This window comes from Cebidichthys violaceus, unplaced genomic scaffold, assembly GCF_023349555.1.
Source record: "Cebidichthys violaceus isolate CVI_PGR_0920_01 unplaced genomic scaffold, fCebVio1.0.p SCAF_86, whole genome shotgun sequence".
Lineage (NCBI taxonomy): Eukaryota > Metazoa > Chordata > Actinopteri > Perciformes > Stichaeidae > Cebidichthys > Cebidichthys violaceus.
Window position 1 is genome coordinate 95,846 of NW_027176971.1, and position 26,845 is coordinate 122,690.

The 26,845-nt window shown below is 43.1% G+C and overlaps 1 protein-coding gene across 1 annotated transcript in view; it reads left to right on the forward strand.

Moving 5' to 3' along the window:
- Positions 1-26,845, forward strand: part of LOC137866577 (thyrotropin-releasing hormone-degrading ectoenzyme-like) — a 122,667-nt gene that overhangs the window by 45,349 nt on the left and 50,473 nt on the right. Inside the window, exon 4 of the mRNA XM_068702575.1 lies at positions 12,600-12,754. Coding sequence (XP_068558676.1) covers positions 12,600-12,754 — 155 coding nt within the window. The remainder of the gene's footprint in view (positions 1-12,599; positions 12,755-26,845) is intronic.

Here is a 26,845-nt window from a genome sequence, read left to right on the forward strand (position 1 = left end):
GAAACATGGCCGTGTTTCTACAGTAGAAGAGAGGAGAACCTGCTCACACGTCCAAAACACATCGCCTCTTATCTTCAGGCGATCATACTCGAATGAAATGCTTCACACAGGACCTTTATCTTCATCAATGTGTACAATCATCTGTGTTTTTGCTCAGAATAAGAAGAGACAGAATATAATCATTCGGTTGTGACGAAAGCCCTTTTTTTTTCTTTTTGCATTTGTGTAAAAATATCCATAAAAATAACCATAAAAAGCTCGTAGAATCATCATTTTTATGTCGCTTAATGGTAATATTTACCTCAAAGTCACAGTATGCTGTCTTTAATTACTCTTGGTTTGCCAGCTGGATGTTTGCATCAAATAGAGGTTTGGAATCAGACGATGCGACTAATGACACGAGATGATTTGCCTCCGAATATTTCTGTGCCTTCAGAAATATGTACGGCGTGCAGCGGTGAGCTCCAGCTGAGTGTTCAAATGATACAACGCAGCAGCTCTGTGTTTTAGTGACGGAAGACATTTTTAGTCCACACACACACACACACACACACACACACACACACGGAACTCAAAAGCTGCGTGGAGACGTTTTTAAATCACGTTAGCAGCTTGTGGTTGATTGCGAAGCGTGACTCGTGTGGCTCAGAGGAAACGTGAGCTGCACTTTCACTTTTATCTCTGATGTCAATCTGAGCTGAGGAAGTAATGATGAATGAATCGGTGCTTTTCACGACCGTGTCCTAATATTGCTTCAGGTATAACGGACGTATTTACACTCGTATCACGTGATTAAATGGGTTGCTTTGGCTTTTCCTTTGCATTTGGAGGAAATACAAGTCGGTGCAGAACTGAAGGGGTTAAACAAAAAAACACAAGGAAGCCAAATTACGTTTTCAGTTTAATTACTAGATTAACTTTGCCTGGTGTGTGTGTGTGTGTGTGTGTGTGTGTGTGTGTGTGTGTGAGATACTATGAACCAGGCTAATTAATCTTCTGTATTAGCTCTTTCTGTCTCCCTGCAGTGTTTTTGTTTGAAGTGGATAATTTATTACTACAGAGGCTGTTTGCATAGCCTTCATTAGAATATAAGGAAGCATAAATCACCGGAGGATTCCGTCTACCTGCAGCCTGTCTGTCCGTTTCTAAATGTGACCAATCGTCACGTATGTATTAGCTGACGGGAGTTCTAACAAGTTGGAATCATTCGTCGAACCTTTCTACCCTCTTTAGATGTATATCCATAATAACCTACGATATTAAAAAACCCTCCAGCTCGGCTGCTCTCACCAACCGGGATCATTTTTTAGAATATATTGGACCATTGAATCAAATCAGAGCCGATGTGTTAACATGCATCTAGTCCGCCTCCATAGTAATGTCATTATTAATATTAATAAAGATTACAGACTTCCCTTGCGAACATGCGTACGTTGTAAACGCTCTCTGGGGGAGCTGTCCGGTGCTGAAACCTGAAACCTGAAGTTTAGTTCTGTTTTCTGACGTCTTGTGTTGTTTCTCATCGACCGTTATGTTTCATATCCGGCACTGACGTTTGTCTTGTGATCAGGTCATAAGCGGACACAACTGACTGAAGTGTAAAAGATGGCGTGAGACACATCGACCTCGTATCTTTTGTAGTTTAAACGCTGACACGTCATTACAGCCTTTCTTCTTCCTCTTCCTCATCTCGAGCTCTGAACCAGCAGCTTCCCTCCACCAGTATGAAACCATTCAGTGTCTTCAGCAGGTTCTTCATGCAGCGGTTGTTAAGAAAACATGAATTATTCAGAGCTTATTAGAACCTGTTAATTGGCAAAAGACAGTCATCGTAATTTCCACAACTCTGAGCCAGATGTGTAGTCGGTGAACTGTCTGATCTGGACCACCAGCGCTCAGAGTTCACACGACGACGAGGAGACTGATGCCGGGTCGGCCGGGAAAACACGGGCGGTTCGGACGGAGCGGAGCGGAGAGCGTGACGGAGGAAACAGATGGCGGCGCGAAAGAGTGATTCGTGTGACAAAATGTAAAGAGAAATGAACAGACGGAGACGAAGGAAGACCGAAGAAGAAGAAAGAAAGAAAGAAACCAGATGGAGAAATGAGTGAGAATGAAGACGTTATATAAACAACCCATCTGCTGGTTGGTGATGATGCTTTCATCTGCTCCTGTGAAGCAGCAGTCCATCATTGTGTCTCGACAATGTCCACAACTTCTCCGCTCAAACCACACCGGGGGGGTGGGGGTGGGGGGGTAATAGTTTGCCTCACCGTTACGTGAGGGCGGTGAATTGTCTGACAGCTGTCCACCGGTGATAATGGGCGTCAAGCAACATCAACTTCTGTATTGAGTCGTTTGCTGCGAGGAGCTCAGACAGTTAAAGATAATAGTGGCTCAGAAGCGGCGTCTTGGGTGTCCTCAGCTTCACTTCCTGTCTCAGTCCTCGTTTACGTTTCATTACTTAACCGCCGTTGGAAGAGTGAAAGACGAGGCGAGGACGAGAAGCCGCAGGCCAAAGGTTGTTCTTAGAAGGGATGCAGCGATTCCAGATGTGTTGATCTCATTCACACACTTTTGTGGCCATTTTTCTGGCTTTGGCAAAGATCTTTTAAAAGCTTGAACCACTTTGGCAGTTGTTCTTACCTTCATTTATTCTTATTTCTATGAATAATAGACTCAAACTAATGTTCGGAGTAGAGCCACTGTTTTTGTTTAAGTGATCCGGGCATCTGAACTGGATCCTTCTGGGTGCCTTTCTTGGGTGGACCCAGAAGGCACTGGAGGGATTATGGATCCCGTCTGGCCTTGGAATGCCTCAGAGCTGGAAAACATCGCTGGGGAGAGAGACGTCTGGACTACCAGACTACCATGACCCGGCCCTCGGTGAGCAGACGCAACATTGCCCCCCCCCCCCCCCCCCCCCAGATCTACAGAAGACAGGCAGATACAGCAAACATTCCCATGAGCCCACGAGCAAGTTCAGAAGTTATCAAAAACTCTCTCGCTTTCTCACCTCATCGCTCAGTTAGGCTTCCAGAAGGTCGAGTTCTTAAAACGGGAAACGGTGGGCACCCTAATCCTGCAGGGACGACGAGAACAGGCAGCAAAATCTAATTAATAAGAAGCAGTTACATCCAATCAGAAGTCAATCTGCGGCGTAAACAGGAAGTCGCTGCGGCGTCGCGTCCTACAACACAACTCCTAAACACAACAGAGCGGGCGGCTAATGACAGTAATCAGCTCATTTATAACATCCAATCAAACATTTCCAGGTGTGTTATGATACTTTAGTTTAAAGGTCGTCCCCCGCTCGGCTGTAAAATGAAATGTTTTTTATCGCTGCGGGGGAAAAAAAAAAAAAAAATCAAGAAGTCTGATTGGCCGGGCTGGCAGTGAGCCAAGCCAATCAGCCGGCCTCAGGGCGACCTGGTGGTTACCGTCCTCTGAGTCTCCTCTGCTCTCTTATTGATCCTCCACTTGTGCAGCGAGACGGAGAGAGATTCTGAGTTTGTATCAGGACTGACAGCTCAACATCGTGTGTGTGTGTGTGTGTGTGTGTGTGTGTACTTCTTACCTTTTGTGAGAACCAGAGAGAGACCTTCAAACTGTGGCCTCGTCTCGGGGATCTGTGATGGCTAGAGGACGCGTTGGATGCCCGCTCTGCCCCACGCCTTATTGAAACTTTCCTCCAGTCCTTCCACTGTGAACGCAAAGAGCTGAAACAGTTCAGTCATTTAGACCCTCTACAGCGTTCTCTTCTCAACATTGTCTGATATTTTATAGATTATCATGTGATTAACCTAAAATGTACTATTATGGCAGAAAGTATTCGGATCCTCAAACATTACACCCACATGTTTAACATGTGCTAAAACGAGGCCTGATACGTTGCACCAGGAAGTTATCAAAATCAAACTGGAATATTGTATTGAGCACATTCCTCCCTCCCCGAAGTTAAACCCTTTTGGTTTCAACAACCTCAGGATATCTCCTCTTAACGCCCCCCTCAGGACAAACTTCTCACTTTAAGCTCCACCCGTAAGAATAGCTGAACCATCACTATGTAATTTATTCTGTACAGCACTTTCATATTATGGGGCGTAATGAACATTTCAGCCTCCAGCAGCACTTGCCGTTTGTTATTTGTGTGCTGTAGGTTGGTCTCTCTCGCTCTGTCTGTGTGTGTGTGTGTGTGTGTGTGTGTGTGTGTGTGTGTGTGTGTGTGTGTGTGTGTGTGTGTGTGTGTGTGTGTGTGGCTGCAGGTTGCCTGGTAGACGTGAAGGCGTTTTAACATTCAAAGACACTCCTCTGTTCTCTCCTCTTGTGCCTGTTGAATATGGAGCAGCTCTTATCTGAACGAGCTAAAGATAATTGGTGGACAAGTGGATCTCGACCGCAGAGAGGAAGAGAGGGAGGAAACAGGGAAACGGAGACGAAAGTCAGAGTGTGGATGGTTCTGAAAATAGTTTGTGTGTGTGTGTGTGTGTGTGTGTGTGTGTAACGGACCTTTAGGTCCTGAGTAAAGACAGTGAGCAGAAACATACTCAAGTTGTAGCAGTTGTTAATTCTATGCAATAGATACATTGTTTTGGGGTTTTACTTGATTTCCACATCTGGACTGAGGAGGAGTGACGTAGAGACGTCGTATACCTGTCAATCAGTGTGTAGCCCCGCCCCCTAAATCATCCCCTGCTTTCTGGTGTGTTTGACTCTAAATGGAGCATAATGTACTAAATGAACATCATGCTGTATTGAAGAAGACTGTAAACTAGAGATTGAGACCATAAACTCATGTTTACAATGTTTACTGAGGGAATAAATCAAGAGAGAAGTAGAGTCATTTTAGACTAGACTTCTATACAACCAGAGGAGTCGCCCCCTGCTGGACACTAGAGAGAATGCAGCTTTAACACACGATGCATCGGCTTCACTTTTCAGAACTGGCCTGGTGTCAATATAAGTTCTTTGCAGTTACTATCCTCAGTAGAGGAAATGGTGGAAGTTGGAACAAACAGAAAACAGATGACACTCATTTGCATATTGGTGACGTCAGTGTGCATTCATTTGCATAAAGCTAGTCGGTTGAAGCAACAGATAGACTGCCAAGAGGAGAGAGAGAGGCCGTGCTGTTGGTTGAGATTACTCTGAGCAGCAGAATGAATCACAATATTTGAATATGTTTCTTGCTTTTTCTCGGTTATTTGTTGCCACTTTAAGGGTGACGGCTCTTCATTAAGCTTTGGGACGGCCATTCCCTCCACAGAGAAGAAACACCAGTTTGCATCCGGTGGACGAGCGAACCCCCTTCAAAAAATGTGCTTCAAAACAGCATCAACAAATAACCTTCGTAGGAAACATAATGCCACCTGGATAACATTGTAATACCATACCAAGGAAACATTGAAGCTGAAAAGTTACTACAATATACGTCATTTATTTTCCTATAATATACTTTATTGGTACAAAGTCGTGAGTACTTCAGTGGAGCTAAGGAGTGTTGTTCTGACCCTCAGATCATCTCGCTGGTTAATGAAGGAGCTGAAACGTTCTGTTGTTCTGTTGTTATTCCTATTATTGATTCAAGTCTGTTTTTTGACAGACTATTCCTTCCGGCTCTGGAGTAGAGAGCAGAGTAGCTGCGGTGAAGTAGAGTTCAGCCAAACTTTTTCTTTTTTACCTCCACAACCTTGGACCCGACGTCCCGAGTTGACCCAACTTGTCAGGATGCGCCGCCGTCACGTCTTCAGAACTGACACGTTGAGTTCTTCTGTCTGCACGGTGTGCTTCCGCTCGCTGTCGACCGACGCCATGAAACGATGCGATGCCACTGACGGTTTCATGGTTCTGTGTAGACGAGTCAGAACTCTTGAGGTCAGGGAAAGATCGTGGAAACTCTGACTTGAGTCGTAAAGTTTGGACTATTTCAGTTTTTAAAGAAAACAACTATTTTACCTTCAATTTTTATTCCTGCAAAATGTTTACCGGCATTATTTTCTTGTCTCATGCCAAAGTTTTTAAGATGCTCCCTTTCTACAGTACTTACGGTAGAAAAAAAAAAAAAGATTGTGGTAAATAAACAATGGTTAAAGTAAGGCTCCAAGTGTTTCAATCAGTTCATCCTCATACGATATGGTGATGAACCCAGACACAACGGAGTCCACGGCATTTCTGGGACTTCCACAGCAGGTGCAGTATTTATTGGTCACGGTTTATGGCGGACATAAACGCTGCTGATGTTATGCGGTGTCTCTGGAGGTGAGCCCCTCTTCCTCTGACGAAGGAGGACTTCCATTGGCCGTTAAAGGCAGAGATAGTCGTGAGTTGCCAAATGTATCCAAACCCAAACGGCAATTTTCCCCAAAAAACGATTTGATGAAGCATTTAGTAATTTTTAGGAGACAGGGTGTCTCTGCAGCTGCCTTGTAAGTTTTCTTTTCTTATATCAGGATATTTAGTTTGTTGTTTTTAAAATAGACTCTGGAAAAACAATGTAGACCAAATTCAAAATGTAGATCTGGGTCTTAAGATGACAGAGATCCGATCTAAAATCTGTCCACACAGATTCATTATCAACTTAATTACTCAGTCTGCTAACGGCTGACAATCTACACACACACACACACACACACACACACACACACACACACACACACACACACACACACGTATATCAGGGCAGGCAGCACAACAGCTTCTTATGTGTGTCTGTTCTTCTGAAACTGAAGCAATTACAGCCACCATCCAGCCGCAGTGACAGCCTCATGTTGATCATGATGCTGCTGTGATTCATCAAATCAGCAGCAGAGCACACACACACACACACACACACACACACACACACACACACACACACACACACACACTCTTAAAGGCCTCCATCGCACCCTGAAGCCATATGCCATTGAGGTGAAATATGGTCTAATCTGCCCCTTTAGTGCAGAGATAGTTGTTCTGGTGTGTCACTGAATTGTCAAACTCTGCAGAGGACGCTGCCATTTTGGAGTCACAGTCCTCGTTTGTAAACCCTCCAGAGGAACCTCGCACAGACGGTATATAAGAAGTGGACATAGTCATGGTGACGTCACCCGTTAGTTTGTGGACTAAAGCCTAGAATTCGTCAATTTCACCGTATTTCTCAAAAAGAAAGTAATGACATGAGTGACGACAGACAGAATCTAATAATTCAGGCTCCTGAAGGTTCATCCTGCAGTAGAGTGAAACGATTCATTTCATTTTAATTGAAATGTCCCGTTGAGTATAACGTCTCGTTTGCATATTCCACCATTAAACCCTACATCCTGATTTGCATTTTTCCACCTTAAGTTAAACCAATCACATCTCCTCCACCCAGCCAGCCAATCAGTTCTGCTGTCTGAGCCTCAGTCATGTGGATAATAAGCTGTCAGCCAATCACGACCCAGCGTGTGTGTGTGTGTGTGTGTGTGTGTGTGTGTGGGGGGGTGGGTTGGGCAGAGGGCTGGCACGTGATTGGATGCTGGCTGTGGATGAAGCGTGTCGCAGTTTCCACGGTAACTTCTATATTTCATGAAGTATTCTATGAGCTGTCCGTTAGGCTCAGTCTGTCCCGCCTCCCTCCGGCTGAGATCAGCCAACCAACAACACACACACTCTTTAAATGAGGTTTAGACATAGACTGAATTTAAGAAGTGGACGTAGTGAAAGTGACGTCTCTCGTTAGTTTGTGGACGTTTTGAAGCCTCGAGGTCGGCATTTTGGCCGTCGCCATCTTGGTTGTTTGCAACCAGTGAACAGGAAGTGACCACATCTGGACTGAGGAGGAGTGACGTAGAGACGCCGTATACGTCTCTGGTAGAGACCTGTCAATCACAGTTAGCCCCGCCCCTAAATCATCCCCTGCTTTATGGTCTGTTTGACTCTAAATGGAGCATAATGTAGTAAATGAACATCATGCTGTATTGAAGAAGACTGTAAACTAGAGATTGAGACCATAAACTCATGTTTACAATGTTTACTGAGGGAATAAATCAAGAGAGAAGTAGAGTCATTTTAGACTAGACTTCTATACGACCAGAGGAGTCGCCCCCTGGTGGACACTAGAGAGAATGCAGCTTTGTTAGGGACGTGTGTTCAGGTTGTTTGGTTGCTTGTAGCTCCAGAGGACACGTTATCTCCGACCTACAGTCTGCTCCTGTAAACTAGTCATGTGGACTCTGATGTCGCTCTGACAGCTGCTGGCTGGATGATGGATCAGGTGATCAGTGTGAGCAGCCTTGACACTCACAATATGATGAATTATGTCCAAACAAGCCGCCGAGGCCTCCGCACAAGTTAAGTCATGCGAGTTTAAAAGTTTTACTCGCAGTGATGCATAACTTGTCCTTTATATTCAAGTTCAGAGTCAGATCAATATCTATGTCGCAGTAAAAATAACAAATCTATACTAATTTACATAACTGCTGTTCTGGTGTACTTTCATTTTCTGCATGGATGGTATAGAAATTAGTTTACATGGTTGAAGCTACGTTGTGACTGATGTTTGTTTTTATATATATATATATATATATATATATATATATATATATATATATATATTCATTATAATATATATTATTATTATTCTTAACAAAACTATAATTATTCGACAACAAAATTCTTTGGGTATCTTAAGAGTATCTTGATGATAATATTTTAGTGGTTTTACTTATTTAACATTTAAATACAGGACTTGCACTTGTAACAGAGTATTGTTACACTGTGGTAATACTGCTTTTACTTGAGTACAAGATCTGAGTACTTTTTCCACCAGTGGTCGTTAATATAGAACAGACTGAAGGAATGATAGTGTGTGTGTGTGTGTGTGTGTGTGTGTGTGTGTGTGTGTGTCTTTGTCTTTTCTTTCTTTGTTTGTCTCACTTCTTCATCAGCAGCTGTGAAACTGGGTTTTTAGTGAGTCCTTTCTGCAGCAGCTGTTTTTATGTCTCCGGGCAACTAGAGCCTGTCTGTCTCACTTTCTGTCTCTCTGACCCCCCCCACCACACTTTCTGTCTCTCTAGCTCTCTCTCTCTCGAAACAAACGTTTAAATGTTGCAAAAGAAAGAAAAATGCGGAATAGGCACGTTTCCATCAGCTGGTTTGAGACAAACAAACTGTGCTGCAGTGTAGTTTGGTCTGACGTTGTCTGTAGTCTGCCAGTAAACGGAGTAGAAGAAGAAGTAGAGGTTGAGAACCAGAAACAAAAACAGGTCTTCTTGGCCATCTAATCATCTACGAGATGAAAATGGAGAAAGGTCTTCTGGAATTTGTTTCAGTTGGTTTTAATTGTCTTTCATGTTGTCCGAATGCGAAGGAGATCTTTCACATGTTATGGGAATGTTTGAGAAGACGTCGACAGCAGAAACCACAGTTCAGTTAAACGTTCATGTTGAAATTTATTCAGCAAAGCAATTCCATGTCACATAAAACACGGTTCAAACCACCTCAGGCGAGCTTACAAACCTTTTTCTCTCAATTGAGGAGGTTTTATCAAATGTTGTTGTTTCCATAAAAAGCTTTCTAATGCGATACTTCAAAATATCCATAAAAATATGTGACTGGAGGAAGCACAGCTATTGAGAACACCTCACACTCCGATAACAGGTTTCATAAAGGTCTTACTGGCAGTGTGTGCTTCTGCGTGTGTCGTCTCACAACACCACCTGTCGACAGGAGCGGCGACGCGGATCATGTGATGATTGACACCCGTCAAACCGCAGGGATGCCGTCGTCGTTTGCTGAGATGATTGACAGCTGCAGACAGACGGAGATCGACGAGACAAAACGGACAAACTGAGGCTGAAAATGTTGCCAGAAGGTTTTGTTTATTTTTTTACAAAGAAGAAACAAAAACTGGGTTGTGCGTCTCGTTTCCTGAAAAACGGTTACATGACAACATCTTTTTCAACTTCTCTAACTAAATAGCCGCCAGATATGCTCTTCCCTTCAATATGTTCTCTCTAATGTCTGTACAGATCAATGTTTCCTTCAGACGTTCTCGCTCCCAACTCGTCAAATACCGACAGTTGGTCAGTGCCCCATGCCGTCTGTTACCAAGATACCAAGATCAAAGCGCCGATTTTACGATTAGTGGACGACCCGCTGTACCTCTGAGCCAAAGTTGCACACAGCCTCAAGTTTGGCGATTTGGATACCCCTGCTTTAATGGTCTGTTTGACTCTAAATGGAGCATAATGTACTAAATGAACATCATGCTGTATTGAAGAAGACTGTAAACTAGAGATTGAGACCATAAACTCATGTTTACAATGTTTACTGAGGGAATAAATCAAGAGAGAAGTAGAGTCATTTTAGACTAGACTTCTATACAACCAGAGGAGTCGCCCCCTGGTGGACACTAGAGAGAATGCAGCTTTAACACACGTCCGTATTGGCTTAAGAACCGGAAACTGGAAACTGACATGTAGAACTGTCACTAGAGCGTCGTAGTTTGAAGCGTACGAAGGCCAATGACGAAGCATCTGTATCTGAGGAGTTTGGAGTGAGAACGTGTTGGTTTTGTATAAAATAAATTATATAATGATTTTGAGGATCTTATCAGCAGGAAAGCTAAAAGTGTAAAGTTTGTCCTGAGTTTGGTGAAAAAAGGTCTTGTGGTTATTGAACCAAAAAGGTTCAGTCTCTTGGGAGAATGATTGTGTGCAGTATATTTCATAAAGCTGTTGAGATATCTAACATTAAACCACCGTAACCCAATTATTTGTCCTCACCGTGAGCTTTAATTTGCAGGAACATATATTTTTATCTCTATATCTTTCTTTCTTTCCTCTTCATTGATTCAACTTGAATGAAACTGAGCCGCAACAAAAGTTGAACCTTTTAAAAACCAATAATGTTGTTTGAATGTGTGGTTCCGAAACTGTGCCGAAGGTCGCTGCAGCTGAAATGCCAAAGACGAGTTTTAGAATTCAAATGAGGACCTGAATTCTATTCACTCATTTACTGGAGAGAAAAACCTCTTCCTCCTGATCAACAACCAGGTTTCTGTTCAGAGAGAAAGCTCATTTTCACCTTCTCACCTCCTCTCTTTCTCCTTCTCCTCCTGCTTTTTAATCAGGGTTCTTCACTGAAAAGAAAACCAAATTCCTGCTCCTCCTCTTGAAACACCTCAAACTTTGTACTGAGTACAATAACTATCTAACCTCCAGTTTTCTGCTCTGGTTTGGTCCCCACCAGCTCATGAGGAAAATACCGGCTAGATGGTCCATACTCTTTGGTTTTTGCATGAATTTCTTCTCATTATATGGATAAAACTAACATATTTGACATCATACACTAGCACACATACATTTCAGCTCGCAGGCAACGCAGCATAACTTTGCATGCTTTATATTCCCAAAGAGAAACGTAAACAACTTCCTGCTAAAAATAAAAACGAGGCTCAGGCGCAGCACTCCGCTCGCTCGCTCCAGACAACACCTTATTACTGCGTCGCTCAAATCTCACCAACACATGCAGAAAACATGTAAAACTACATCCTCCATCTGAGAAGCCCGACTTCATGCTGCCTTCCAGACAACTCGGGTCAGAATTATCCCAGTTTACATTTCCAACTTCCGACCTCCAAGTTGTTGTGAAAAGGTCCAGATTCAGACATAAAGGTGATGGAGTCTTTACAGTCGGGGCTACTAGACTGTGGAACGACGTGCGGGGCTGCAAACTCTTTGAGTTTTAAGTGTGTTCTGCTCTTTATTGGAAAGCACTCATAAACCAAAGTATTGGATGTGATAAAATGTCCGAGGATCACCAAAGTTATTATTGTCGATCCTGAGGGGAACATGACCGTCTGTACTGAGATTCATTTCAATCACCCAACAGTTGTTGAGATATGATGGCACTAAAAGAAAAGTCTAATGACCACCGAAGTCGGTAGGGTTCATCATCTGGGGAACATGAATATATCGGCAACATGTGATGTTATTCCATCAACTAGTTGTTGAGATATTTTAGTCTGAACCAACCCTCTACATTAGGGAGCTAAATTGTTCAATCTGTTCATTGCTGAACAAAAGTCATAGAACTTTATTCAACACAACTTACCTTTCAGTACTCAAGTACCACTTTTACAAAGTACTAATACTTTAAGTTAATCTTTCAGCGAATGACTTTCACTTTCACTTGCCCAGCAAGGTTACTTTACTTTAAGTTTGACATTTAATTACTTCCTCACCGCCCTAATATGTCTTCTATACTGAAGGTAAACTCTTCTTCAGCTCCTCCTTCGCTGTAGCTTAAGATCCTTCTCTCTCTCTCTCTCTCTCTCTCTCTCTCTCTCTCTCTCTCTCTCTCTCATATACGGATGTATGTGGAGTTAAATCTGAAGACTCCATATATTCATGTTGTGGGTATAAAAGGATTCTTTGGCAGGTTGTTAAAATGACTCATGAGTTTAATTTTAACCCAAAATGAGATCTGCTCTGATGCCAGCAGCCATTCTGTCAGCTTTTTATTTAAATGGTGGAATCTAACCGGATGAAGCTGACTGTGGAGTTTATTAATGGAGGGACACATTCAGCATGTGTTGTAAAAAGCCATAATGCTTTCTCGTGTGTGCTTTTCAGACTTGTTGGCGGTGCCCAAACATCCCTACGCCGCCATGGAGAACTGGGGGCTGAGCGTCTTCGTGGAGCAGAAGATCCTATTGGACGCAGAGGTGTCGTCGTCGTCCTATCAGATGGAGCTCACCATGGTGGTCGTCCACGAAATCTGCCACCAGGTAGGGACATGTAGCCACCTTCTTTTGTTTAAGCCATTGATTTTATAGCTTGAAGGTTCATTATTAATCTTGGATCTTAGCACAACGTCCACTTATTACTTTCGACTCCAGGGAAGGATTAATTGGACGTGAATGTATACAGACAGACGGGGAGGATTTCAGTGTATCATAGGAAGTCCCCCAACAGTCCGGGCCTATAGCAGCAGGACTAAGGGCTGGTTTAAGGCCAGCCCTTAGTCCCGCTGCTATAGGCTTTCTCAAAGAGGAAAGTCTTAAGCCTGCGAAATCTTCCCACCGGTTCCAGATTTACACCAGACATCTTACAAGAAAGACTCTACAGCCAGTGTTTGGTTTGTCCACTCTGGGCTTCCATGGAAACATGGCGGTGCAACATTGCAATTGCTCCCTTTTGTAGCTCTAAACGTGTCATTCAACAGCTCTTAGTTTCGGGTGATTATACACAATACAAGTGACTAAAGCACTCTAGTCAACACTTGACTTTTAAAGGAATGATCTTGTGAATGACGTCCATGAGGCTTTGTGTGAGACGCGTGTAAATGTCTGCACAAAGCATTGTATGGATAGTCGCTTCAAGCTCTGTCTCTGCATCAAATATAACGACGTTTCTGGAATAACAAGGAACAAAAGAAAACCACAAGTCTAGGAATACCCCCCCCCCCCCCCCCCGCTGTAATGTGCCACTAACGGCTCTACTGGGTGTCTTTCCTCTCAGCTCTTATCTCTTTGTTGGATCAAGTGGAAAAAGCTACGTTTGCCACTAAAACATTTGCCGAAAAACGCAAGAAAACGGCTTCATTGAAACGATAATTTTTTACAACATCAGCGTGAGCTCATTACCTCGCCGATCGTCTCGTTCCCTTTTGTTTGTTTTCTTCATTTGTTAGTTTTAGAAAAGTGTGTCGGAAGATAAGAACTCCTGAACTTCTCTGCACACGGATTCTATGATTATCTCTCACTATGTGTGTTTCAACGTTAATAATAGAATCACTTTTTGAAGGGATTCTGCAGTGTTTTGGCAGAAGTAAACAATACTTGTTTACCTCTTCTAGCAGCAGATCCTTCGTTTCCTTATCGCTCTTGAACGCGACGCTGTGCTCCGGCCTTGAACGTTGCTTCCCCCTCATGTTGAGCCTTGTCAAAAAAAACAAAACCGCTGCACGGAGCTTTAAATAACGTTCATGAAGCGGGGAACAAATAATGCCACACCTAAATCTGTTGATAGTATGTTATGTGACAGGGATGGAAACGCCAACCTGCTGAATGTGAAATTACTTTCACATTCAGCAGCGTGTTGCTTTGACTTTAAATAGAACAAAAAAAGAGCCAAATTCTGCTTTAACGGATGCAAATGATCCGGCTGTAAACAGACCGAACGTGACAGAAGTCAAAACAGCTTCAACTGCGGCGCCAATGAGCCGTGTGTGGTTATGTGTGTGTGTGTGTGTGTGTGTTACACAATCTCCTCGGGCAGCAACAGCAGCAGAGGAGATGATCCTGTTTTTACAGTACGACATCGAATATGTGACAGGCGGACAAACACGATGAAGCAGAAGAACATTTAAAGGTTTTCGTCGGGGAAAGAGAAGGAGAGAGACGGGGGGGGGGGGGTCTGAGAGACAAAGAGAAGGAGAGAAAGAACGGAGCTGACGTTCGTTGAAGGAGAATAAGAAAAGCAGAAAGATGAACAAAGACTGAGAGAGAGCAAAGAAAATATCCAAAACACTGAGATTCAGTTAAACACGACCGCTGTATTTGTGTTGGAGCTCAGACTCTTTTCTTTGGCTGGGTTGCATTCAGAATGTGGAAGTACACGATGGCCACTTCTTCCTCTTTGGTTTGGTGGTATTATGCCATAAAACACTAAATATTCAAACAAACGTTGATTGTTGTCACCGGCAAAGCAGCCGCTCCGGCTCCAAACCGGAACGAAAGCAGCGAGAGGCTTCACAAAGTCACTTCAGCTGCTTTCATTGTGTCTAAAGAAGGACCGGGAATGTTTGCAGGCACTCAAAGTCCCGACACTCGTCCTTCTGGAGACAAGTTTCAACAGCGTACTTAATAATGTAGATGAAGTTTGGGGATGTTTGGACAAACGGTCATTGATGCATGGTCCTAACGCTAAGCTGTCCTCGTACAACTGCTCCGTTGATATCTTACGAAAACTTAGTCCAGCAACATGTGTCAATATCCGCTGGTTACGCGAATACAGGCTTTTCAAAATAAACTTCCGGCTCGACAGGAAACTCGGTTCAACCAAAATGAAAACTATCTGCAGGACCAGATGCAACCAAAGCAAAGTGAGAGAATATGTTGTTGGTTTTTTTTTTTATGGTCTGAGTGATCTGGCCCTTCAGCCGTCCGAAGCAGCAGCGTAGTAATCAAAGTGCCGCATGGACTCATTTGGATGATGAAGACGAGACGGTTCAGTGTAAATGTTCGGTGCCTTCGGCCGTCTGAAGGAGGCGGCGCTCTGATTTAATATCCTTCAGGATGCGACTCCCATTTCTCTCCCTCCGAGTCCGGACGAACGTTCCCTTCAGGCTGCTGCTGGTGTGCAGCGAAAGCAGAGCGAATAACTGCCGATGTTAAAAGCTTCAGAGTGTGATGCTCCGCGGTATATTGAGTCATAAATATTATCGCTCGTGTAGTAATGTTGTTTCCGACTCTTTTCTTTGTTTCGTGTGCTTTGTTCGGTTTAGAGGGGAGAGCGAGAAGAAAGGGAAGCGATGAAGTAATGTTTCGTCTGCCGCTCCGCACTCCATTTCATCCTGCAGACATTTACTTCTCTTTCACACACACACACACACACACACACACGGTTGTTTGATGCTTTCAATAGTCGGTGAGTTCGGTTGTAAGGAGTGTAAAGGTCGCCTCCGTGTGCTTTGTTTTTCTAAATGTAAACACCCACTCGGCCGTGAGCAAAAAGCATCAACATACGTTATGAAAGTCAGCTGATCAACGGGGTTATGGACGATGTGAACACCAGCTGAGTCAGCGTTAGACGCGTTTGGGTTTTTATACTGAGATGACTGCTTTTGTCAACGGAGTCCGGTGGCTTTGAAGAGGGCATAGATGGTTATAACCATGTCGTGTAGTTGTTGTTGTTAATAGGGTGAGTGACAGACAGGCAAATGTCATATTACTAAGAGACACTACAGGTGAAGAAGGTAACAAAATGCTGATTCAGACAATTATTTCTGGCATTACAAGTTTTCTGAAACAAATGAGGCATTATTATATTAAATATGTGCTAATGTCCATACGGAACATAAATGTAAACATTAGTTAAAGCTAGGTTCCAACTTCTTCTTTCATCTTGTAGACGTATTAGAGTCAAAGGTTATTACAGAGGGGGTTATAGGTATCTCTTTGTATCACCCAATAGAAGTATAAATGTAGTATAAATGAGTGTGTGAGTGGTGTGTGTGTGTGAACAAAGCCCTCTGTAGAAAGCTTCAGCACACAGAGAGGAATGAAGGTGTGAAGTTTGGTGGATGTCAGAACTACTGAAGTGGAGATTTCTGGATCAGAGTGTGAGAAAAACTCCATTGATAGAAAAGCTCCTTTAGAGAGACGTTTAGTTAAAGTCCAGACATTTAGAAGAGTCTCCAGAAAACTATGCAGGATGTTCTTGAGTGGATGTGTTGTTGGATACAATCAGCTGCTGTTGTTGACAGGTTCCTACTCTACGCTGCTGCTGCTGCTGCTGTTGTTGTTGGTGTTGTTCTCAGGTGAACAGCTGGAGAACATGTGGACTGAAATGTGAGCAGACAGGCTGTTTTTCTCTCTCTCAGCTCAGGGAAAAGGAAAATGTTCACAGCTGGCGTTAGCATGCGTCTCCACACGAGCCTCAAGTGGACACTCGTGATCGGACCGCTCTTCATCGCTCTATATGCAAATAAACACGGACTTCATTCCTGCTCGCAGAGACCACATGTGGGGAGGTTTTGAACTGGAGGGAGGCGGCTATGCACTTCCTGTGCCTAGTCTGCTGCAACTAATAATAATAATGATTATTATTATTAAAGGAAGAAGACTTAAACTAAACAAAGTGCCTTAAACTGCACTACCACTAGATACTAATCATCTACTTTTCAGTCCAAACGTTTCCTTCACGACGCGTTCGGGCCTCCGCTGACCCTTTGGTTTGGCCCCGCCCCTCGCTAGTCACTCCATCAAGTGTTACCAATGCAGCCGGGGTTTCAGACAGACGGGTCTATAGCATGTGTTTACGGTGGCTATATCAGGATGTCAACGACGAGCTCCAAATCCACTACACCAGCCTGAACATGAAGACCATGTGAAACTGAAGAGAAGGGCTCCGATGCTACGCCGTGGTTGGCCAGACTGCGTTCGAGGGGCGGGACTTGGTGAAGGGTCAATTGTTAATTGCACGTGTGTGCCATTAATGAGACATTAACGCTGCAGTAACTTTTTTTGGCCACTTGGGGGAAGCAGAAACAAGTGAACGCATATTGACATATTATCATCTTTTATGTTGATATGTTATGCATATGTTGATATGCAAAAAGTTGCTTATTTCCGCAACAAGATCATTCATATGGAGTCGTGTTTGTGTTCACCTGAAGAACCTTATGTGTTGTAGTGTTGTTCTGGAGGGAATTGGCATATGGTGTTTGTGACGTGAGCAGGTGTGTGATTCAGACGGGTGACAGACTACAGGTGATATCTGCAGGTGAAATATCGTTGTTGTTTTTTAACACCCAGGTGTGCACAGACGATCGCGGGTTATATAAAGGTGACAAGCGGATGAGCTGGTGTTACATGAGGAGCGCGAGCTCCAGGTGTGTCTGGATGGCTGTGCGGTAAAACAAACACACACAATCAGTACTTTCTATCAACTGATTATCATAAACGTCTCAGCTGACTGTTAATTAAAACAGGCGAGGAAAAGCACTGGATGAGATTCAGGAAAGACAAATTCATGCTCATCTGTTGATTGCTCTCTCTCTCTCTCTCATTAATTCAACCATATGCAGGAGGAAATAGCTCTGTGTTGATTCTGGCTGTCTGACAGCAGAGAAGGCTTTTCAACACACACACACACACACACACACACACACACACACACACACACACACACACACACACACACACACACACAACCATATTTGTATCACTGCGATTGTGAGAATCCCAAACGGACATACTGCATTCTCTTCACTTAGAATTAACCATGTGAAGACCACAGCTTCATATATAATAATAATAATAATAATAATAATAATAATAGTAATAATAATAATAATAACCACAATCCAGTCCAACCCCCTTGAAGAGATTTCAGTTTGAAAATCATGAGAATTGTTTCAGCTCAGTCAGATATTTACCAATGAATTTAGAAAAGAAACAATCCAGACATCAGTGTGTTAAAGCTGCATTCTCTCTAGTGTCCACCAGGGGGCGACTCCTCTGGTTGTATAGAAGTCTAGTCTAAAATGACTCTACTTCTCTCTTGATTTATTCCCTCAGTAAACATTGTAAACATGAGTTTATGGTCTCAATCTCTAGTTTACAGTCTTCTTCAATACAGCATGATGTTCATTTAGTACATTATGCTCCATTTAGAGTCAAACAGACCATTAAAGCAGGGGTATCCAAATCGCCAAACTTGAGGCTGTGTGCAACTTTGGCTCAGAGGTACAGCGGGTCGTCCACTAATCGTAAAATCGGCGCTTTGATCTTGGTATCTTGGTAACAGACGGCATGGGGCACTGACCAACTGTCGGTATTTGACGAGTTGGGAGCGAGAACGTCTGAAGGAAACATTGATCTGTACAGACATTAGAGAGAACATATTGAAGGGAAGAGCATATCTGGCGGCTATTTAGTCTTCTTCAATACAGCGTGATGTTCATTTAGTACATTATGCTCCATTTAGAGTTGAAATTCAGAGGCAAAGATGACCGACAGCCCATTAAGTGGTGCGTTCTCTTCATTGAGTAGTGTCTTCCTCTGCTTTGTGAAGTCCTCCTCTGATTTCCGTTGTTACCGGCTACAGCGCCCTCTAGCGGTTGGAGTAGTAAAGTAACATTTAAAGCCCTAATTGATCCAAAACGTGAAGAATCAAGACTTTGATTTGTGTCGCTGGATCTTTAGAATTTGTGAGAAAATACCAAACGCCTGTGAATGATTTCCCCATATTTGCACATTAATTACCTGGAAGTGTGACCTTCCTGTTCTCCTCACTGCACGGCATTCAGCAGTGACAGCCTTCATGCTTCACGCTGTCTGTCTGAGCTCGTCCTAATAAACCTGCTCCTGTGATAAATGAGCAGACTCGACGTCAGACGGATTACAATTCTGTTTGTGACGCCAACAGGTTTAAGGACATGAACTGCTGTGAAAATAACAAAGAGAGATTCGGTTTGTTAAAACAAGTCCCCAACTTTACATTACACTGTGTCACACCTGCTTACAGCCCCCTACCCACTGCACAAACATCTGCATTTTGGCTTTGGCAGCAGTCGAACTTAGCGGGCACCAAAGAAGAAACCACCGTAACATCTTCACTGTTTGCTAACCCTGTTGTGTACGTAGTCACCATGACTTCACCCATCGGTTTGAGGACTCCCGTTTCAGCATTTCAGCCCGTCGCCATCTTGTTTTTTTTTTAAAACCAGAAACGACACGAGAGGGTGGAGCTAAGTAAACCCTTAACTTTCATGGAGGGAAAACAGACTGTGAAAGAGTTTAAGACAAAAACACGGACAACACCCAGACCGGACGCCACCGCGGTAGAGACCTGTCAATCAGCGTGTAGCCCCGCCCCTAAAGCATCCCCTGCTTTCTGGTCTGTTTGACTCTAAATGGAGCATAATGTACTAAATGAACATCATGCTGTATTGAAGAAGACTGTAAACTAGAGATTGAGACCATAAACTCATGTTTACAATGTTTACTGAGGGAATAAATCAAGAGAGAAGTAGAGTCATTTTAGACTAGACTTCTATACAACCAGAGGAGTTGCCCCCTGGTGGACACTAGAGAGAATGCAGCTTTAACACGTGACGCATCGGCTTCACTTTCAGAAGCAGAGGTTGTCATTGAACGTGACGCACCAGAAAAACAAGAGTGTGAAAGGAGTCTATCGCCTACTTTTAGCAGTTTCTTAGCATGATAATTCTGGTGGAAAAAGGTTTCAATGCTTCAAACAATTCAAGTTTTCTACTCTGTCCTCACAAGGACATAAGTACAAGGGTAAACACACCTACTCACAGTGTTGTATGTGTGCGTTGAAGCTGTCTGTTTTTCCCTGCAGTGTTTGAGTTCAAAGTGGATAATTTATTACTGCAGACCATGTTTGCATAGAGTTCATTAGAATATAAGGAGCTATAAATCACCTCATTGTTCTCTCTCTCTCTCTACCTGTCTCTCTCTCTCTCTCTCTCTCTCTCTCTACCTGTCTCTCTCTCTCTCTCTCTCTCTCTCTCTACCTGTCTCTCTCTCTCTTTATTTAAGCGTCATCTCTCTCTCTCTCTCTCTCTCTCTCTCTCTACCTGTCTCTCTCTCTCTCTTTATTTAAGCGTCATCTCTCTCTCTCTCTCTCTCTCTCTCTCTCTCTCTCTCTACCTGTCTCTCTCTCTCTCTCTCTCTCTCTACCTGTCTCTCTCTCTCTTTATTTAAGCATCATCTCTCTCTCTCTCTCTCTCTCTCTCTCTCTCTCTCTACCTGTCTCTCTCTCTCTCTTTATTTAAGCATCATTTCTCTCTCTCTCTGTTTTATTTTATATTTGTTTCACCCTGATGCTCAGCTTTCCTTCTCCATCAACACAAAGAAAACAGATGTTGTCATTTTCATTAAATCTGAACTGATGCCTTCAGTGTAATAATAAAACCTTCACTCAGCAGACATTTGATCTGTAACTTCACAGTAAATTAAAATAACCTAGATGTATTTTTGGGTCATATGTGTGTGTGTGTGTGTGTGTGTGTGTGTGTGTGTGTGTGTATATATATATATATATACACACATCTATTTAAGGATGTTTCTGAAAAACACAATTTAAAGTTACATGTGTGGAACTGTTTTTTGTTCCAAAATCTAGAGACTAAAATATTTTCTTCAGATTCTTTTATAAGCTGAACACAAACTGCCTCAGTACTGAAGGACAGGAGGGTGTAATCAATACTAATGTGTGAGAGGAATGCAGTTATATTTAGCTGTGTGTGTGTGTGTGTGTGTGTGTGTGTGTGTGTGTGTGTGTGTGTGTGTGTGTGTGTGTGTGTGTGTGTGTGTGTGTGTGTGTGTGTGTGTGTGTGCGCGTGTGCGTGCTGCGCTGCCTCCTGCTCATGTCCGAGGCTAATTAACAGACCATAAACAAACATCTAACACTGTGTGTGTGTGTGTGTGTGTGTGTGTGTGTGTGTGTGTGTGTGAGAGGCTTATTAGTGAGGCTCAACACACTCCTGCAGCGACTACACAGTAGGTCGTCACACACACACACACACACACACACACACACACCTTGTACTAAACTGCTATAATGAAGTGCAAACACAGTGATGCTTCACTTATACTATATAATATCTATTGTGGATAATTATGTTATGTTATGGCAATATACACAGGCGATGGTATACCCAACAGTGACTGCATCTACTGATGAGTATAGCGTGTAATACCTCTTCTTCCTCTGAACCATAGAGCTTTATTCAAAACACATGTTTCTCCATCACAATGGACACACGCGCTGCAGCTACTCAACCCTACAAAAATTCCTAAAAACATTTGTGAGATGTGTTTAACAGTGTCTGATTCAGTAGGAGAGCCACAGCAATCGATTGATTGTTGGTTTTGGTCTTTTGGCAATAAGACGCATTAAGAATAAAAGCAGCCTCATGCATTAAATAATAGAAATGTGGTTTAACCCAATGCCCTTTGTTCATATTTTATTTAGGATGGACTATGATTTATTCATGTTGTGTTCGTGTAAGACGGAGTCTTCATAATGTAAAGTTGTGGCTCATTGGAGGTGTCATGTGCAGTTCAGTACAGTATGGAGAGCAAAGTATTTAGCATTCAGTGTCACATCTTGTTGTTCTCCCTGTCTGTCTCTCGTTAGGCTGAATTGTTTCGCTCTGATTCGTTGGCATCAACAAATCACACTGAAACACACACACACACACACACACACACACACACACACACACACACACACACACACACACACACACACACACACACACACACACACACCGAGCTGTGTAGGTCTGTTGTTGTGAATCAAAGGTTTCATGGTTGTGACGGATTGCTTTTGCCAGACGGCTTTATATAGCAATTTAGACTTCAGACGCACACATGGTGAATAATGAGACTGCGGCAGAACTCTCAGGAACAACGAGAATAAGAGAAACGATCAGAGTCACAGAGCCGAACACACAAACTGTCTCTCTGCACGAATGTGTCTTTCCGTCTCATCTCTTACTCCGACTTACCGACAGATGTCCGAGCTTTTTGCCTGCATGTGAACGCACCACAGGAGCAGACTTTTCAAACTAATTTGCTGCTGAAAGCCTGATAAAATCGGACTACACTTCAAGCTCAAGCTCCAGAGAGTCCCATCTGTACTAGATCCAGCTCTGCGGGAAACCTTTTCACTCAGGTCCACTGAGGTTTTTAGCCCATGTCCAAATAGTCCAGAGCTCTGTAGCCAGGCTCCTAGCCCAGGTTCATCTTGTCCAGAACGTTGCAGCTAGGCTTTTACCCTGGCTTTAACAGGTCCAAATTTCTGAAAGGAGTCTATTAGCCTGGGTACAGCTGGTCTATAACTCTAAAACAAGTCTTTAACCCCCCCTACTCCACCGCCAGGCTATTAGCCAAGGTTAGACATGGCAAGAACTCAGCATTTAGCCTCTTAGCTTAGATCCAACTGGTCTAAAACCATGTAACAAGCTTCAAAGTATCGATCCAACTGGTCTAAAACCATGTAACAAGCTTCTTAGTATCGATCCAACTGGTCTAACACTCTGCAACAAGCTTCTTAGTATCGATCCAACTCATCCAATATTCTTCAACAAGCCCCTTGGCCTGGATAGAAGACCACAGCTAGGTGAGTCTCTGGATCCAACAGATCCAAAACGCGTTATCCTTGAAAGAACTGGTTTAGAACTCAACTCAACTGGTCTAGAACTCTTTGAAAAAGGTCCTATCCCACTGGTCCAGAAGCAACGAGGCAAGGTTGAACTGGTACAGAACTCTGCAGAAAGATCCTACTCCTGCTGGTCCAGACCTCATCCAGATGCGAAAGGGTTCTTTTCCTGGATCTACCTGATAAGAATAAGTCCAACTAGTGCAGGTAGGCTCTCAGCCTGGATCCAACTGGTCTAGAACTCTTTAGGCAGGGTCTTATACCAGGTCCAAGTAGTACAGATGCTGCAAGGTACTTGCATCTGGTCCAACTGACCAGGGCTGGTTCAAGTCCTGGTCCAGGTGAAGATAACTGGTCCAATTGGTTCAAAAAGTCCCGTTTCCAAACACTGACCTGATACAGCGTGTTTTTTTAAATTCTGGGTCCAGCATTCTTATCCCAGCTGGGAATGGTCCAGATTCCTGTTGGTCTACCGAATCACTCCGCATCAAAGGCTTTCATCCAAATCAAGTTGCAGAAACGTATCAACATTTGGTCAGTGGCCACCGTTAAATCCCCAACCTGCCAGTCACACAACGATTAATTAAGCAGGAGGTTTGAGAGTTTGCAGCAACTGTTCATTTCACATTCAGCCAGTGAGGGTGGAAGACACCGAGGAACTCTTTCTGATTTCACAGATGTGTTGATGTAAACAGAATTTGTGCCAAATGACAAGCAGGCCTCATGGTGTGTTGGCTGTCATGGAGCTGTGAGGAGCTCCATCCAAACGGAGAGCGTAAATCAGATTCAGTCCCTCTGCTGAAGAGAGGGATGAATATTTATCAGGGTCAGACGGAGGGAGAGGAGGAAGAGGAAGAGGAGGATGATCAAAGGCACAGATCTGCTTTGTTCTGGAGAGAGAGAGAGAGAGAGAGAGAGAGACCGAGAGAGAGGTGAAGGATAGAAAAGCCTTTTTGTCTTTTGTTTTAATTCACTGCATCATTGCATAATTAGTTTGAAATTATTTCTTTTTTTAAAGAATGCCAGCAACTGCAATGTATTTTCTGAAAATTGCATTTGCTGGTGTGATCGACTACATTATTCCCAGGGTCCCTGGCAGACCTCTTCACCTCTAATTGGTGGAGCAAGGTGTGCACACACCAAAAGATCTAATAAAAGCACTGTGACTTTGCTGTGGAGGTTTTACTCCCAACATTCTGCTAAAGAAGACGCTGGCCTCGAGTATCAATCCAAGATAATAAGAGTAAAAGAGTTTGTTTTTTAGTAATAGTAAAAACATCGGCGTCACCATCACCTGTCTATTTACTCATCCAGCAGGCATTAACACCCCGCTGACTTCCTGTTTGCATCCACCTGCTTTAGGTTTTTTATTCCATTTAGTTTTCCACCAACTCCACTTCCTGAACCACCATCGCTAACTTTGCTTGGCTGCCATTTGATGCAGAACAGGTGGTCAAATCCCCAGCAACAGTTTAAATATAATGAACAACACGTCGTTTGGTGCCGGACAGCTACTGGACCATAAATACATGTGCTGTAAAACCAAATCTGTTAGATAAACGAGGCAAAAATAGCTCCATAAAGCTGCAACGTGGGTGAGTGATCATCATATTCAGTGAACATTTACATCCTGTTTGTCCAAAACTTTGTGAAGAGTTTGAGGCGCCCCCCCCCCCCCTCCTTTAAAACATGCCTCATCCCTGATACATCGAGAGATCAGCGCTTCTCATTTTTACATTTCATAAGCTGTGTCGGCTTTTATTTTGTGAGACAGCAAAACTGCAAAATAAACAAGAAGAGGTGCGTTTGAACACAAATTATAAAAAACAAAGACGTAATTCTTCATAGTAAGCGAGTGCTGGTGGGGTCGGAGGTATTATGTGTGGCATCTTCTTGTCTTTTCCTAAATCTTATCGAGAGACCTCCGTCTCTCTGTTTTCTGACTCGTCATCTCTCCCTCAATCCTCCGCCTCAGCAGTCTTTCGGCTTCAGCTTTGCATCCTCTCCGTTTTTTTTTTTTGCTTCCCCCGTCCTTCGGTTTACAACCCCCCCCCCCCCCACCCTCCACGATGCACGCGTGTAACCACAGCAACAGCGGAACCATAGCAACCGGAGTCAACTTCCCCGACACAAACCGCCGACCCACTGCAGGCTTGTTTTCTGTTTTAATGAGGCTGAAACAGGACGAGAGACGACTAATGGAAACAAAGCGTGCTGTAGAAACTACAGAAGCCGTCATTTTGAATGATTCCAGAAGAACTACAGAGAGCTCCTACTGTGTAAAGTTAATTCTATTTAGTGTTTGTCAGGAGGCGTGAACACACCGTACCAGCGTGGAAACGGTTTGATGACAAGTGAGACGGCACCGACCCACTCCTAACGTCAGCGGCCCGCTGGATGAAGGCCGCGATCCCTTCAAAGCAGGAGAACAAAAACTCCAATGCAAACTGTCATGTTTGATGAAGGAGGAGCTCAGCAGCACTGATGGAGGACGAAAATCAAAGAGCAGAAAACTGATTTTACCGCGGTTTGATCCAAATTTAATAATTAAACAGAAAAATCTCCCTAATACTCGTTTGATCCTCTGTGTTCCCGGCAGATTGAACACGTCCACCTGGTGTTAAGGGTTCATGACTTCATTTATAGACCTGCGGTTATTTCTGCAGTAAAAATCCATCTCATGCAGCCGGCTCATTGTTTTTATCAGCGCTCTGACTTCAGAGAGGATCGCTGTTGGCAGAAAAGAAATGTAAAAATCCACAGTTGCAAGTCAAAATCTTTCAATATGTTCCGAAAAGTACGATCATCAAAACACACTTAAAATACCAGAAGTAAAAGTGCTCATAATGCAGAATGATACATCTTATATTACTGGAGTATATCGATGCAATATCTTGTTGTGAGCAGATTAAAGTAGAAACTATTTTCTCCTCGTCTACCGGAGATGTGAACATTTATGTCGTCCTCCTCGGCTGAGCTGGAAAGACACTTTGCTGTTGAGTTGTTCAGATGTATTTTTATATATATATATATATATATATATATATATATATATATATATATATATATATATATATATATATATATATATATATATATATATATATATATATATCTCTACAGCCGAGATCTCTCCACAGAATGATGAACGGCTCTACACTCTCCCATCAATGCATCAAAGATTATAATCTAGTAATATACAATAAATCATTGTGAAACAGGCCATTCTGCATAAAAAGTACTTTTACTTTTGGTACTTTTAGTGTGTTTTGATGCTAATACTTTTGTACTTTTAATAACATTTTAAATGCAGGACTTATGTATTTCAGATGTTCATCACTTAACTGTTGCAGCTGGTAAAGGTGGAGCTACTTTAAATTACTTCATATACTGCTGGGAAACTTAAAAATAATAAAAAGATATTTATTCATTATTATTCATCATAATCAAAATCGTCAAAATACCTTAAATTGACAAATGAATGGAGTTTAGTAAAAAGTACAATATTTGAAACCATGGAAAGAAAATACTCAAGCTAAGTACAAGCACCTCAAAGTTGTACTTAAGTAGAGTACTTGAGTAAATGTACTTAGTTACATTTGTCTGATGGATTGAGGCTCCATATATTCATATATATTAATATATATATATATACATATTATTCCCCGTGAACCGCAGCGTGTCTCCAGTGCGACTGGAGCTCTGCCTCGGGGAGTTCAACAAGCCGCCGAGCAGCCGGCCGGCTCCCACAGGGTGGTCGGTTTGAATCCCTGCCCAGACGCCGTCGACCTTGCCAGAGAGTCGGAGGAAGTTAGCGTGCGCGTGTGGACTCGTTCTTCTGCTTCAGCCGCCGCGTACTGTGTGTCCACGCAGGTGTGGAGATATCATTTGTGTCACTTTCATTCATTTCTGATGCCCTTTGGTTTGTCTGTCTCAGTCCAGCCCCAGTCGGTACC